Source organism: Andrena cerasifolii, chromosome 8, assembly GCF_050908995.1.
Source record: "Andrena cerasifolii isolate SP2316 chromosome 8, iyAndCera1_principal, whole genome shotgun sequence".
Taxonomy (NCBI): domain Eukaryota; kingdom Metazoa; phylum Arthropoda; class Insecta; order Hymenoptera; family Andrenidae; genus Andrena; species Andrena cerasifolii.
Window position 1 is genome coordinate 12,356,117 of NC_135125.1, and position 12,864 is coordinate 12,368,980.

Sequence of the window (12,864 nt, forward strand, 5' to 3'; positions counted from 1 at the left end):
GAGGGATCATTTAAAGAGCAGGTAACGCGGTGTCGATTTTCTTCCCAAGCGAGAGGAACCGAAATTCAACTGGCTTACAGCAGGGAGGATCTGGAAACAGTTCTGCGACAGTGGGATATGTTTAGAGCGGCTTAAAGAATATTCCTCCAGCTCGAGGGAAGGAGAAAAACGAGCAAAGGGGAAAAAGGAGGGTAGGAACGTTAAAACGAGGCGACATTTCTCACGAGTAAAGGAGAACGAAAGCGTACGCTCGTTCCTCGCGAGCGAGGGCGCGACGATAATTTCGCCACCTGTCGTCGCCCCGTTTCGTGCGGCTCCGCGCATTTTTCTGGGCCTCCGGGAGTGTTAATTTTTTTTTTTTTCATTTCGAAACCGGATACCCTGCATATCGGAGGAGAAGGGACGGGAGGAAGAGGGGGAGGACGGAACGGCGCTAAAATAGAAACGCATCGGGGTGAACGCTACAAGTGGGACGTCGGGCCAGGAACACGGTGACGACGATGAACGCGATGAAGAAGCAGAGGAGGAGGAATCGACGAAGAAATGCATCGAAATAACTGGACGACTGGAACAAGTCCAAGAAGGAGACACACCGACGGTGCGCTCAGAGGCAGAGAACGAGACAGTGCACGTCATTCACGAGACTTCGCCTCTTCCTTCTTATCGAACCCTTTCGACCTCTAAACCCGCGCGACTCTAAAGCGCAGACGGTTACCTAAGTCGCTATCGGTCGTAGGATTTTGGAAATTAAACGAAATTCTTGGGCCCGCGTTTGAGAAGGTTCACGCCGGTGAACACGCAATTTGGGAAGGTTGGCAGATTTCTTTCCCTCAGCCAAGTGGAATCACAATTCCACCCAGCTCACGAAATCGAAGGTAGAGAAGCAGAAAACAGTTTTCAGTTGGTAGACCTGCTCGTGAGATAAAAGCGTCTGGTTTCACGCTCCGCTGGAAGAAGAAGGCCGTTTATCCGCGACGAGGAGGACCGTCGAGTGTCTGTTCGCTCGTTATCGGAGGCCAGGGACCGAGGAAACCGAGACACACCCGCTGAGCGACGGAACCGTGACTACACCACCGTCGAGGAATTCCAAAAAACATTTCTACAAACGCGTAATGGGCCCTCTCGCGTTTAGGACTCCAAGGTCCGCGAGGAATCTTAATCGCGTTACGACAGAGGCTTCCTCGAACGGACCCAATAAGAATCCCACTTCGCGAGCTGGAGCCGAGCGAAATCGCTACAGATTTCGAGGAATCGATCTGAAATTCGTAGGGTACGTAGGGCGAAAGTGATCGCCGGCCACTCACCAGCTCCAGCTCCAGCTTGCGCACGTCGTAGTATCCCTTGTAGTACTTGAACCACATCACTTCTCACTGACCACCCCCTCACCGAGCATCGTAGCCTTCGGTCAATGTGATAATCGAGCGGTACAAAGGCAACATCGCGGGCTACCGTGATTTCGTCACTTTGTCGAGTCACTTCCGGGCGAGTTAGCGCGATGCTGCCCACGTTGCACCGAGCCGTCGAATGAAAGAGAGTTCTGTTCCCGCTCGTGGCCCCGCTCTGGTATCAAACGCGGCGTTTAGATAAATACACAGAAGGAAACCGCGGCGCGAGAAGAAGAGGGAAGAGGAGGAAAGAAGGGAGCGTGATACGATGCACTCGAGGACCTTTGAGAAACTGTTCGCCTCTCGACGTAGCGCCGACGGGCCAAGTATAGACGACGAGGGGCTGTGCTCGCGTGTACGCGAGCGCGGGGCCGTCGACGTGCACGCGAGACACACGCGTTTCATCGTGCACAGGGGCCACTCTCCCCGTGTATCGTCGTCCGGGGCTACTAAAATTAATTAGCCGTTTCATCACCGGGACTCCCTGTGCTTGGCTCCTTTTTTCCAGTCCACGTGGGATTTCGCGCGCAAACGCCGCTGCAGAGTTCTTTGTAACACCCTCGCCACCCCCAGGGTCGCTGGCTCCGCGAAACTGCCGTAGAATTTAACTCGGGTTTTTTCAGATAGATTCTGCAAGCTTCTAATACCCTGGTGGCGGAAAATCGTTCACTGTGCGTCGCTGAGACGAACGCAAACTCGTTTAACTGTTCTCCAGACATATTTCACGGACACCGAGTGAAAAGGCGGGTATATTCAGCTCATTAGCTTATCTGCTCCGACCTGGATCGCGGTGTCTAATCAAGCATCGGCCGGTCAACCGTGATCGTTCGTTAATCGATTCCTAACGAGTGACGAACGAGTTTCCAACCGAAGCGGACTGTGTCGAGGTAAGCTGCATTCCGGCGGATTTTTTACGGCGCGTCGACTTTTTCCAGGATTTATCAGCGCTTTTGTGCTTCGCAAATTTAATTAACGCCCCTCTGTAATTGCGTAATCACGATTCTGCGTATGAAGTGCAGCTGCGAATGTCTCCGAGGAACAACGAGTGGCTCGTAAATTTTAGAGAGTTCGTCGCCGCGCCTGAGTTCGCCTCGAAAGGCGCGATAACCTGTCCGTGGTATCTTGCTAATGAAGCTACTCGATCGTTAGGGGAAGCAGGCGGAATCTCGTAGAAACCATCTCGATTAAATTAGGGGAAGATTGCGACAAGTTACGCGCTACCCGAGCGCGATTAAAAGAGAAAAGTCGAGTACTTTATATGGTAGGAGAGGGCCTCGGTTCCGCGGCTACGGTCTCGATAAACGAGTGCATTGAGTCCGCGGTATCCCCGCAAATACACGTGGTGCAAAGTTCTCGCAGAAAAGAGAGACGCCGTTTATATATAGCCTGCCTGCGAGGCACCGGCCAAAGAAATGTGTAATCTAGTGGCACGCATAACGATAACGTTTATCTCTCGCCCTCGGCTATGAAATGCCGTTGATTCGGTTAATTAGAGGGAATCTTCGTTAAGTGACTGCGCGAGCTCGGGGAAATCGGAGCGGCGAGTAGCTTCAGCCCAGTTCGAAGCGACGCGCGACACATCCTCGTGTTTCCCGGCCGAACTCTCTTTTGCCACAGGCATCCTGGTAATCGAGTGCAGCCCGACGATACACTTGTAGCAATTTAAAGAATCCCGATAACCATGAATGAGCAGAACAGTCCGAGATACTGGGAAATGTACGAGTCTCTTCGTGTCTCTCGGATAGTTTGAGAAAATTATTAAAGCGATAGGCAAGCGAGGTGATCTCGGCTCGTTCAAGCCGTTGCTAGTTACTACACGGCTGCCACCAGGTTGCAGGTGAGAGAATTGGCGAATCAAGCACGCAGCGCTCGCCCGCTTAAGGAGTATTTATCGTCCCGGTTTAGGCAGGCGGTAAATTGCCGAAAGTGCTCGTCGCAACGTCGAAAATTACAAAGTAGCAAGCGTTCGCAGGGGCGGGGAGGGCGCGTGAAACTGGTCGCCGAAGAAGCCACGGTTCGACGGTAATTAATTAGCAAGGAGGGAGGAGGCCACTGGTAGTCGTAACGCGTTGGAAATTGATCGCGAAGGAGCGGTAGTTAAGCGCAAATGAATTGCCGCTGTTCGGAAAAAGCCGATCCACTTTGCACCGACACCGTCGCGCTCGTTTACATAAACGGCCCCGTTTTCTTTATGCGACGTGATGGATTTCCAGAAGAAAGGGAGGTCCTCGCGGCGGGCAACGGAAACGCGTACACGCGTGGTTTCCGGAGGACGATCGGGTAATTAGAATGCACTCGTCCCTCTCAGCACGCACAAAGACGACGCACGGAGCTATCGATTTCTTGGATCCCGAGCGCGTGACCGCGCGTATAATTTCGTTTCCTTGAAATCACCCAGCCTTGTGAAGGAACCCGCGTACGTGGACGCAGGGAAAATGTCCATTCACCCTTTAAACGCTGCGAGCGTGCCTTTGTTACTTTATCCTCCGCTTCTATTACGACTCCTCCGAGCTAGACCTCGGCAATTCCCCTCTGTGAAAGCAGGAACGCAATTCCGTGACGCGTTACGTACGATAATCACGTACAATTAACGAGGACCGAGCGCGATTAACGATGGGGACCATTTATAACTGGAGGTGGAGACGTGGAATCAGGCCCATTGTCGAGCGAAAGGGGGGCGAAAGCGGGGCATCCGCTGCGCCAAGGGGTTGGTCGTTACGGTTCGAGTGAATCGCGATCGTCCTCACCCCGACAATCCACTCGTTTACCTTTCGTTTGGAAATTTATGAACGGGACGTCGGCGCTCCATTAATCATCCGGCTAGTAAACTCGCGCGCGTCCATTCATTCCGAAAAACTTTTCGTGGCCTCGTATGTATTCGCGTCTCTCGCGTATTGATTTATGAACGGGGCCCGAGTTTTAAAAACTCCTCGTTTTCGCGGCCACGCGACAACGACCCACTGTGCGCCCGAGTTTCTGCGCTGGAACTCGTTTCGATCGTTTCTGCCGCGCCGGCCAGCCTCTGCGACGCGCAATTAAAAGTTCGCCCCGCTCGGTCGTGTCGTTCCTGACGCAAATAGACAGGCAAGTTCGCTAAGAAGACCGCTAATCGCTGCGATCTCGCGACATTTATCAATCACGGGCGCGCTGTTAGTAGCGCTAATATTAATCGCCACGCGGACGAGCAATTATCCGGATAATTGCTGCTCCGCCAGCGATTACTGTGTCGAAACGCGTGATGCTGCAGTTTTCAGCCCTCCCCCACCCTGCTGCCTCGACTGCCACCGATTTATCTTGAAATCGCAGCTGGCTATTCGCGGGTAATTATCCTGTCCGCTTCATCAGCGCTTTTCGACCATCGCGCCTGTGTAATCGGACCCGATCGGAGGTGTATCGAACCTCTCTGGACGCCGATATTCATGGATTATTGTAAATCGACTGGAAAGCTCCTTTGTTACGAATCTAGGTCTAGTCGAGTAGCGTTTTCGATCTTTTGCCGCCGCGGGGATGATTTCTCTCCCGAGTGTAATCTTGAAAGGCTGGAAACTCGTTCGATTATTCCCCTGAAATATCTGGTCGTAAATTGGAGGCAGGAGACCCTTCCTTCCCGATCGTTAAGCGGGCGTGTAATTACGCAAACACAATTTCTATACACAGTGTAGGTACGCGCGAGAAAAACCGGTACCATCCCGCGAGTCCGAGCGATTTCTGATTTACGGTCGGCGAGGTCCCGGCGCTGTTTTCGAGATCCTATCTATTTTTAATGCATCGAATTACATTTTTCCGCGCGACGGCCGGGGCGATTGGCTAGCCGGCACGCTCGTGCATCCACACGCGAGGAGCGCAATCTCGCGTTTCAACGGGCGCCCGCGCGCCGGTGCCAGGCGTCGGAATTAATTTCAATTCGATCGTATCTCGGCCGTGGCAATAACGTATCGCGAAATTTATGAGTACCGGTCTTCATTATCGGTCCCGACTGGCTTTGGAGAGCTTTCACGAGCGCGCGCGTCGACCTAGGAGCCAGAAAATCCGCTTGACACACGATTTACCGCCGGTCGTCCGGGGGAATTTCATAGGCGAGCAAACTTTGCGCGCTTTGCACGGCGCTCTGGCAGAGAGGACCTCGAATGCTACTCGCAACTCATCGGGGTATGCCGAGAGAAAATCAACTGCGGGCTTCCGAGCCTGGTTGCTCGGGCAATTCGCGAATTATCGCGATCGAGGGAAAATTGAATGAAACGGCGACGCTTAGGCGGCCTTGGAACTCGAGGAGCGTCTAGACTCGCCCACGGCTTTCAATTTAAATCAATGCCGCCTCGAAAAATCAATCATCGTCCCCCCCCCCCCCCCCCTCCACCATCTGACCGATATATCGCCGAGCGAAATTTATGAACCGCGCTCCCATTAATCAATACTATCGGTCGCGCGAGCCCGTAAAAATCGCAGATTCATTTCTGCTGAAAGGAGCGGCGGCCGGCGCGCATAATTGCATATCCCCGGGAGAAAGAGAGACGGTCGCGGGCAACAATTTCGATTTCCATACGAGCCGCAGCGACGTCCACGGATCCGAGATACCGGCAGAGGATCATCCCGCACGTCCGACGATTCCTGATTTATGAGCCGTGCAGTTTTCAAAACTTTATCTGCGCGCGCGCTCTCTCGCGTGTCCGTGCAATTGCTCCGCTGCAATTATTGCACCGACCACTCGCCTGATCGTCCAGTTGCATCTCTCACCACCTCCCTCGTCCCTTGCGCGCTCCGCTAATCCTTCTTCGAGCCCTGCTCCCTCTCGTAACTTGCCCCTGCTCCGAAGCCGAGGTTAAAACAAGCCCCGATTTATCGACCACCTACCGTCCACTCGTCTTCACCTATTTTTTTTTTATTGTTTTACTTAGCCAGCTATGGGAATTCCCTTGGGACTGTCAGGTAACACGACTGAGAAACTTTCGAGACGGATTACTGGAAAGCTTTCAGGGTTTACGAGACGTTGCCCTTCTTTCGCTGAAAGATTAAGGGTGTGTGGGTCCTCTTTGTGTTACGTGCTTCCTGATTAATGGGCCTCCCTTCTATAGAACCTGAACCCTTCGATAATGAGCTCCTTTGTTCTAGAATACTTCTGGAGCGACGCCTGTCAAAGAGATGCCGCCTGATATCCCTGATGATCCATCAAGAAGTGAGAAATGCCTAGGATTTCCGCATTTCTCATAAGATCGTTGCGAAAACGACACCGATGGATTCCTTGTGTTCTTCCGATGAAAATCATATGAAATTTCATGTAAATCGGACTATTTTTAACGAAGTCAACTTGAAATGATATAAATCAATTTTTCATGTAATTTCCTTCATTATGCTCCGAATCACGTCGTTCTTGGTGTTAGTTTCATCGGCGAAACATAAGGAATCGATTGCCGCCATTTTCGCAAAGATCTAATGAGAAATGCGGAACTCCAAGATTTCTCATTTCCTAATAGGTGCTTCAACCCCTTCAGGGTTTGTTTTCTTTCTCGAAATCTTTTATTATACAGAAAGAGACCTCTTTCTCAAACGAGTAGACTAAGACAGAAAATGGTTCCACGTTTACGCCCTCGTATATTATTCTATGAATTCCTCTGGGCAAGTTCGTAAAGCACGCACGGCCAAATGCAGTTGTCCCACTTTTAATTTATCGCGCTCGTTATCGGCGGCTCGACGTTCCTCGGGGCCCGTCGACGGGCTGCTCTTCAGGCATTCGAGGAATCGACCTCGCGTTCCACGCGTGAAACGCACGGTGAGCGCGTCGAATTCGCCGACAATACCGGCGTTAATTAGCGACCGGGCACTTTCTCCGTGCGATCCTCGCTCTCTCGCTTCACCGACGCGAAAATTTCTCTCCCCGGGAGGCTTTGGGCGCGGGACTCGTACGGCAATCGCTCGCGCAAACTTCCCCGGGAACCATTGCGAGCGGAGATTCCAAGACAGAGAGTACAAGAGCTTCCCTTTCAACTCGATGCTTTAGTAATTGAGCCAAGGAAGCCTGCTACAATTGCAACCATTTACAAATTGCCCACGCGATTGCTGTCCATGTCTCTATCTCGACAATCGTGTGACAAGAGTAGTTGACTGTGAAAGGAGTGGAGTATTATATCCATTGAAAGCTTAGAAATAGCTTATCCATTGAAAGAAAATTATATAAGAAATTTAAACTCATTGAACCTTGCTTCTTTTCTGGTGGATTAAAGTATTAAAATTTAATTTTCTCGATAAAGCTGTTTTGCGACATTCCACGTTTTTCCCCTTTCCCTTCACTTATTCGATACTTTGTACTCTTCCCCTCTTCCCTTTTTTCCCCTTTTGTTCGGCTATATCGAATGACGTAGCAGAGGCGCAGGATGCACCGTCTGGCACTGTCGTGCAGCGAGTGCAACGAGTGCACCGAGCGACCTGAGCATTACGCGCCCCTTTTTCCGGTGCGTCTTTTCTGCCAGTCACGAACGCGAGCGCAAGGTTTCCCGTTCTCTAAGCCGCAGCTTTTCAGATGTCACTTACCGGCGGGTAGCTCGAGCGTGGAAGAAGAACTGTATGATCACTCACCTGCAACAGCAAAGAAAACAATAGTTCGTTAATCGAAGAGAAGGGCAAATATTGCGTTGCAGATTCCGTTCCACTGTAGAGGAGACCGGGGCTAGTTGATAAGTTCTTAAGTTTTAAATTTTTTTCATTTTTTATTTGAATTAATTCCTTAATAACAAATATGCCAAAATATACTTTGGCCCTTCCTCTTTAATATATAGTAAGCGAAAACTTCAGAAAATACATACAACCTGAATGAAAAAATGTTATTTGGACGATCAATTCGGATGTATCAAAACTATTTACTGTTTCTCCATGTAAACGAAAACGGTTAAAAAACGATTGTTAACGTCAAGGCACACAGACGTACGTACCTACGCTGAATCGTAGTAAAGAATTGAACAACAAACTTCACATATCTCGCTGAAATGGAGCTACATATATACGGTGTCGAGATAATTCGTCTGTATCAACCTGCCCCTGTATCAACTAGCCCCGGTCTCCCCTACACTTTTACTGCCTCTGACGACATAAACTCGAGCACACTATCAATAACCGTACTGTCACTGTGCACCAGTACCGACCAATCAGTGCACAGTGTTTACCGGAGTCATCGCCCCGATAAACGGCGACTTCTCTGCCTTTCGAAGCAACTTTCTGCCACGAAAAGAAAATGCTTTCACAAAAGAATGAATGGAAGCAACTCGCTCAGGTAAACCCGAAATCTCTACCGAGGAATGAATCTTTAAACCGCGCGCGCGACGACGAAAAACAGAGAGCCACTCTCCAGCGAAAATCCTTTCATGTTTCGCAACTTAATCGGCCAGCATTTCAATAAATAAAGCCCGTCGACATTCCTCCGCGCGCGTCCACGTCCTCCGGTAAAAAGGCCGATAAGATCGGTAGCTAAATAATCACCTTGACTGTTATGGGGGTGATGCACATTTTCGCCCGCTCGTTCGCGCGAGTGTCTCCGCCGCGGTGCACCGCGTGCCCGCGAGCAAAAAACGAAGAGCAAAGGAGTGAAACACAAGGCGCGATCAACACTCCGCGAGATTTATCGAACACTTATCGCGCCGTGGCTCGAGATGTGACTGGCTTTTGGGCGCCTCAGTTACGCGACATCTACTTCCGAGTCCCGGCGGCGGGTAGGGATGACAGCTAGGCTCTCGATTGGGCGACTCGACGCGGAGGTCGTGTCAGCCCTTCGCTCGGCACTCAACCCCCGAAACTCTCCTCTATTTTTACCTAGAGCCATGTGACCGTGGGGATGCGATCGGAAGCGAGCGAGCTTTCTGGAAATAGACGCCGTGAGAAACGCGGAAAGCAAGATTTATTACGGCTCCGTAACGGCTCGCTTGACGTTTTCATTGCTAGTCCGCAGCGAACCTAGAACCTGTTGACGCATAATGGAGAACACGGTGTCTTCTAAACAGATACACGATTTAATTTGGCGAGAGGGCTGGGCAGGTTCCAAGGGAGTTGTTACGTAAAACGGAGTGTCAATCGTGACCTTGGTTCGACGCTTATAAATAGGAGTATTAGTCAAATGTCAGCTGACTTGGGTCCTCCCACGCTGGATCTTAGACAGCGCGGGTTTCGTGGAGTTAGAAACGCTCGATTGGTGGTTCGCGTAAATATTGAATAGCAGTCTAACCCGTTTCAACGGCTAGGGAGGCTTCGATCAACTCCTGTCGGGTTCTCAAGCTCTATTTATTCGCGATCAGGTTTGTAGAACGGGCAGCATTTATTCGATCGATCGATCGATCGGGGGTACCGATCGAGTGGCCAGTTCCCTCGCGATTACATCTCCGCCCGTCGGATTTTTCGCATTCCCACAGTCGACATAACGGAATGCACGTTGATCCTCGAAACACCGTTAAATGCGTACGTTTACGCGGCGGTGTAATTAGCGCTGCATCGATTCTTTGGGTCAGTCACGTGCCGGTGCATGCGGATGCATTAATGGCAGTGCATCGTTGCATCCGCTGGGGATCGAACGGACTTCGATCGAGCCAGGTCTCCTCTGCCTTCTTCTATTTAGACCACGACTACCAATCATTAATATCTTACTGTTTATCGAGTGCCTTTCCTTGACCGCTTTGATGTAGGCACAGAAGAAGGCTCATTTGCCAGTGAACGAAGTTTTGCTTCGCTCAGATTGCATCGTAGGGATCCGTAACAATTAGTTATGTAAATCACGATAATAAACCTGTTCCGTGTGCCACGGATGTTTGGACGAGAAGTCGAAGCAGTAAACTCGACTGCAAGCTACAAAGTTCCTTCAACCTGTGACTAACTAAAACGGAATTTAATGCAGTGCCCTGGAAGACCCTGACGAAAGGAAAAAATGAGGATCCCTGAAGGGTGGGTGTGAACGTGCCACTACCTGCCACTGTATCGCAAAGAGGAAGCCTCAGAGGCGTCGGGAAACCGACGATTTTCCCACCGTTCTTCCTGTGGCCCACGTGCAGGGTGTTTGCACAGTTGCAACCCCCAGTCCTTTTCCCCAATGTGCTCTCCTGAACGCGAATTAATTGACCCCTGCGTTGGAACTACTGGCTCATCCCATTTGTTACGTATTGTACATGTATTGTGTATTATTGTTACGCTTTAATAAATTAATCAAAGCCACGCTATTTTCGTCTCGTCCTTCCAATCTCCTTGATCACTTTTTTTTTTTAAACAGCGTTCGAACTCTACCAAGCGCCACTTCACCATTTTTACAATTGTTTTGGTTGGCTTTCGGCCCAGAACCTCGCCTATACGCGACTTTGCATGCAAAAGAACCGTCCACCGTCACGAGCGAAGACAAATCCCGTCTCTGGCCGAGGATAAAGGCCGTTTCCCCCGGGAACCCCCTGGACGATGCTAGTTTCCATGGCGAGGAGTTCGAGGTCTCGTGGTCACCAGCACGTGCAGCTTACGACAGACTTTTACGACAATTTTTATAGTTTCCTCCCGCAAGACTGGCGCGTTTCTCCAGCTCCTCCACGGCCCCGCGTTTTCGAGCGCAACGATAAAAAAGGCACTCGAAAAATCCCGCTGAGTCCGCGTTTAAAAGCTTCCCAGCCCCCTTCCTCCGCCGGAACGGACTCGTAAATGCCAGTGAAATACGCGAACCCCCGTTTCGACTGTGTTTTCTGTGACACTTCGGGGCTCGTTCGTTTTTCTCGCGCGCGGAACGGAGGTCTTGGCTAGGGACACTTTTATCCGCTGTGATGCACAAAGCTGCGTCGAAGAAGCAGAGTACGTGACTTCGGCATAAACATCCGAGGAAACTCAACAGTTTATGATACTCGTGAAGCTACCAGTTGCAAATTAAATTTAATGCAAACGTCCAAGTATCAAAAGCGTAGTGCATTCCCCGCGCCATATTCAATTAAGTAGTTCAATTGCGTTCAATTAGAGGAAGGAGAAGAACCAATCGTTTCGAAAGGAGTAACGGTGCCCCAGAGTGCATACACCGTCGAAGCGTTTGAGCGGTCTAGTTAGGAGCCTAGTCTACCCGTCTCGTTTCCAAGAAAGCGCGCGTTAATCTGCTTACGATAAAGCTCTCCAGAGGTTCGATAGGCGGGCAACACTATCCAAGCAGATAGAGGCGAAACGACTTTTCCAACGGGGGAAGAAAAACGAGCCCGGTCTACGTGATCGCCGTCACGAATATACCGGGTCTCGTCGGACGTTAGATTAGAATCTGTGTGGCGGAGGAGAGCCAGTCGGTCCGAAACACGAGACAGCCAGACGACGAAAGTCGACCAGGCTCGGCTCGATAGGAAAGAAGCCACTTCTCCAAAGCGTGACGGGCGAGTGTTGACACCTATAATCCCGTTCCTAAGCGTCGATGCCCTCTCGAAGAGGGAGGCTCGCGGGAATACGAAGGGGGAGCGATCGTGTGGGCAGCGGTTTGAATTAAATCGGGCCGGGGAAACCCGATTTCGTTGTCCTCACACGTGACCAGCGATGGATCACGAGATTTATGGGCGGTCGAAATAAAAGGGTTCTCTCGAGCGTGCTTGGCTAACCCCCTTCTCGATTTACGAGCACAGGGGAGGCGGGTGGCAGGGAGGAGGACGAAGGTGAGAGAAGGTTCAAGAGTGGATCCTGCTATCGACACGTTGATTTTCTATGCGTCATACTCTTAAATTCGAGACGATGCGCCTTCGAACAAACTCTCCGAGAGTTCTCTAGAGGCTGGAGGACGTTGATCTTGAAGACTTCGAAAGCAAATGGGGTTTGGACGCGCCGCGTGGACAGTGCTCCAAAAATCAGCTGGAACGCGAGGACACCAGAGGAGACAGAACTCGCGCCATTATCGGCGGGCGGACTTATCGTCGAGCAAATTTATGGCGTTCTTGGGGGAGGCTCGGGATCGTCGGGGATCCTCTTTCTCTTCAGCCAATTTATCACCTGCGAGGCCGTGATTACCGCTCGATTGTTTCTCCGGTCGTCATCGAGCCGCCTGGTCTGCCTCCACGCAAGAGGTGGCGTTTAGCGCTGGTGGTTTTGATATCGACGGGCTGCTTAATAGCAGTAGTGTCAATAACGACGATGAGGATGATCGCGAGAATAATTGGAATAACGGAGGTGCGATAGACTCGAGCGATTGAGGGAGCTGCGGACCGCGGGAAGAACGAGAAGGGCCGTTGCATAATGCCCCTGCCCCGTGATAGATAAGCTGCACGGCTCGGGTTAATTCGTGGATTTATCATAGGCGATCCAAGAAGAACGGGAAGGGCGGGGATCGTCGTCGAAAAGGCCCCGCGGCTTCGCTCGCGGACAGCCTCTCCCCCTCGACTTAATTATTTTCTGGCTAGCCGTGAGCGCGCGCTGCCACGGCTATCTTCTCCGCGCAACTGTGAATTAACATGTCGCGACGGGACGAAGAGTTATCGTGCTCCCTGACGCCGCTGCAAATATATGTATGCAT

General features: G+C 51.1%; 1 protein-coding gene across 5 annotated transcripts in view; it reads right to left on the minus strand.

Annotated features, from left to right (window-relative positions):
* The window catches only part of LOC143372376 (uncharacterized), a 159,309-nt gene that overhangs the window by 26,957 nt on the left and 119,488 nt on the right, over positions 1 to 12,864 (minus strand). For 3 of the 5 annotated variants that reach the window (XM_076818521.1, XM_076818520.1, XM_076818523.1), the window contains one exon: positions 7,911 to 7,955. The exons of the other annotated variants lie outside the window; for them this stretch is intronic. In XM_076818521.1, coding sequence (XP_076674636.1) covers positions 7,911 to 7,955 — 45 coding nt within the window. The remainder of the gene's footprint in view (positions 1 to 7,910; positions 7,956 to 12,864) is intronic. 5 annotated transcript variants of the gene reach the window in all.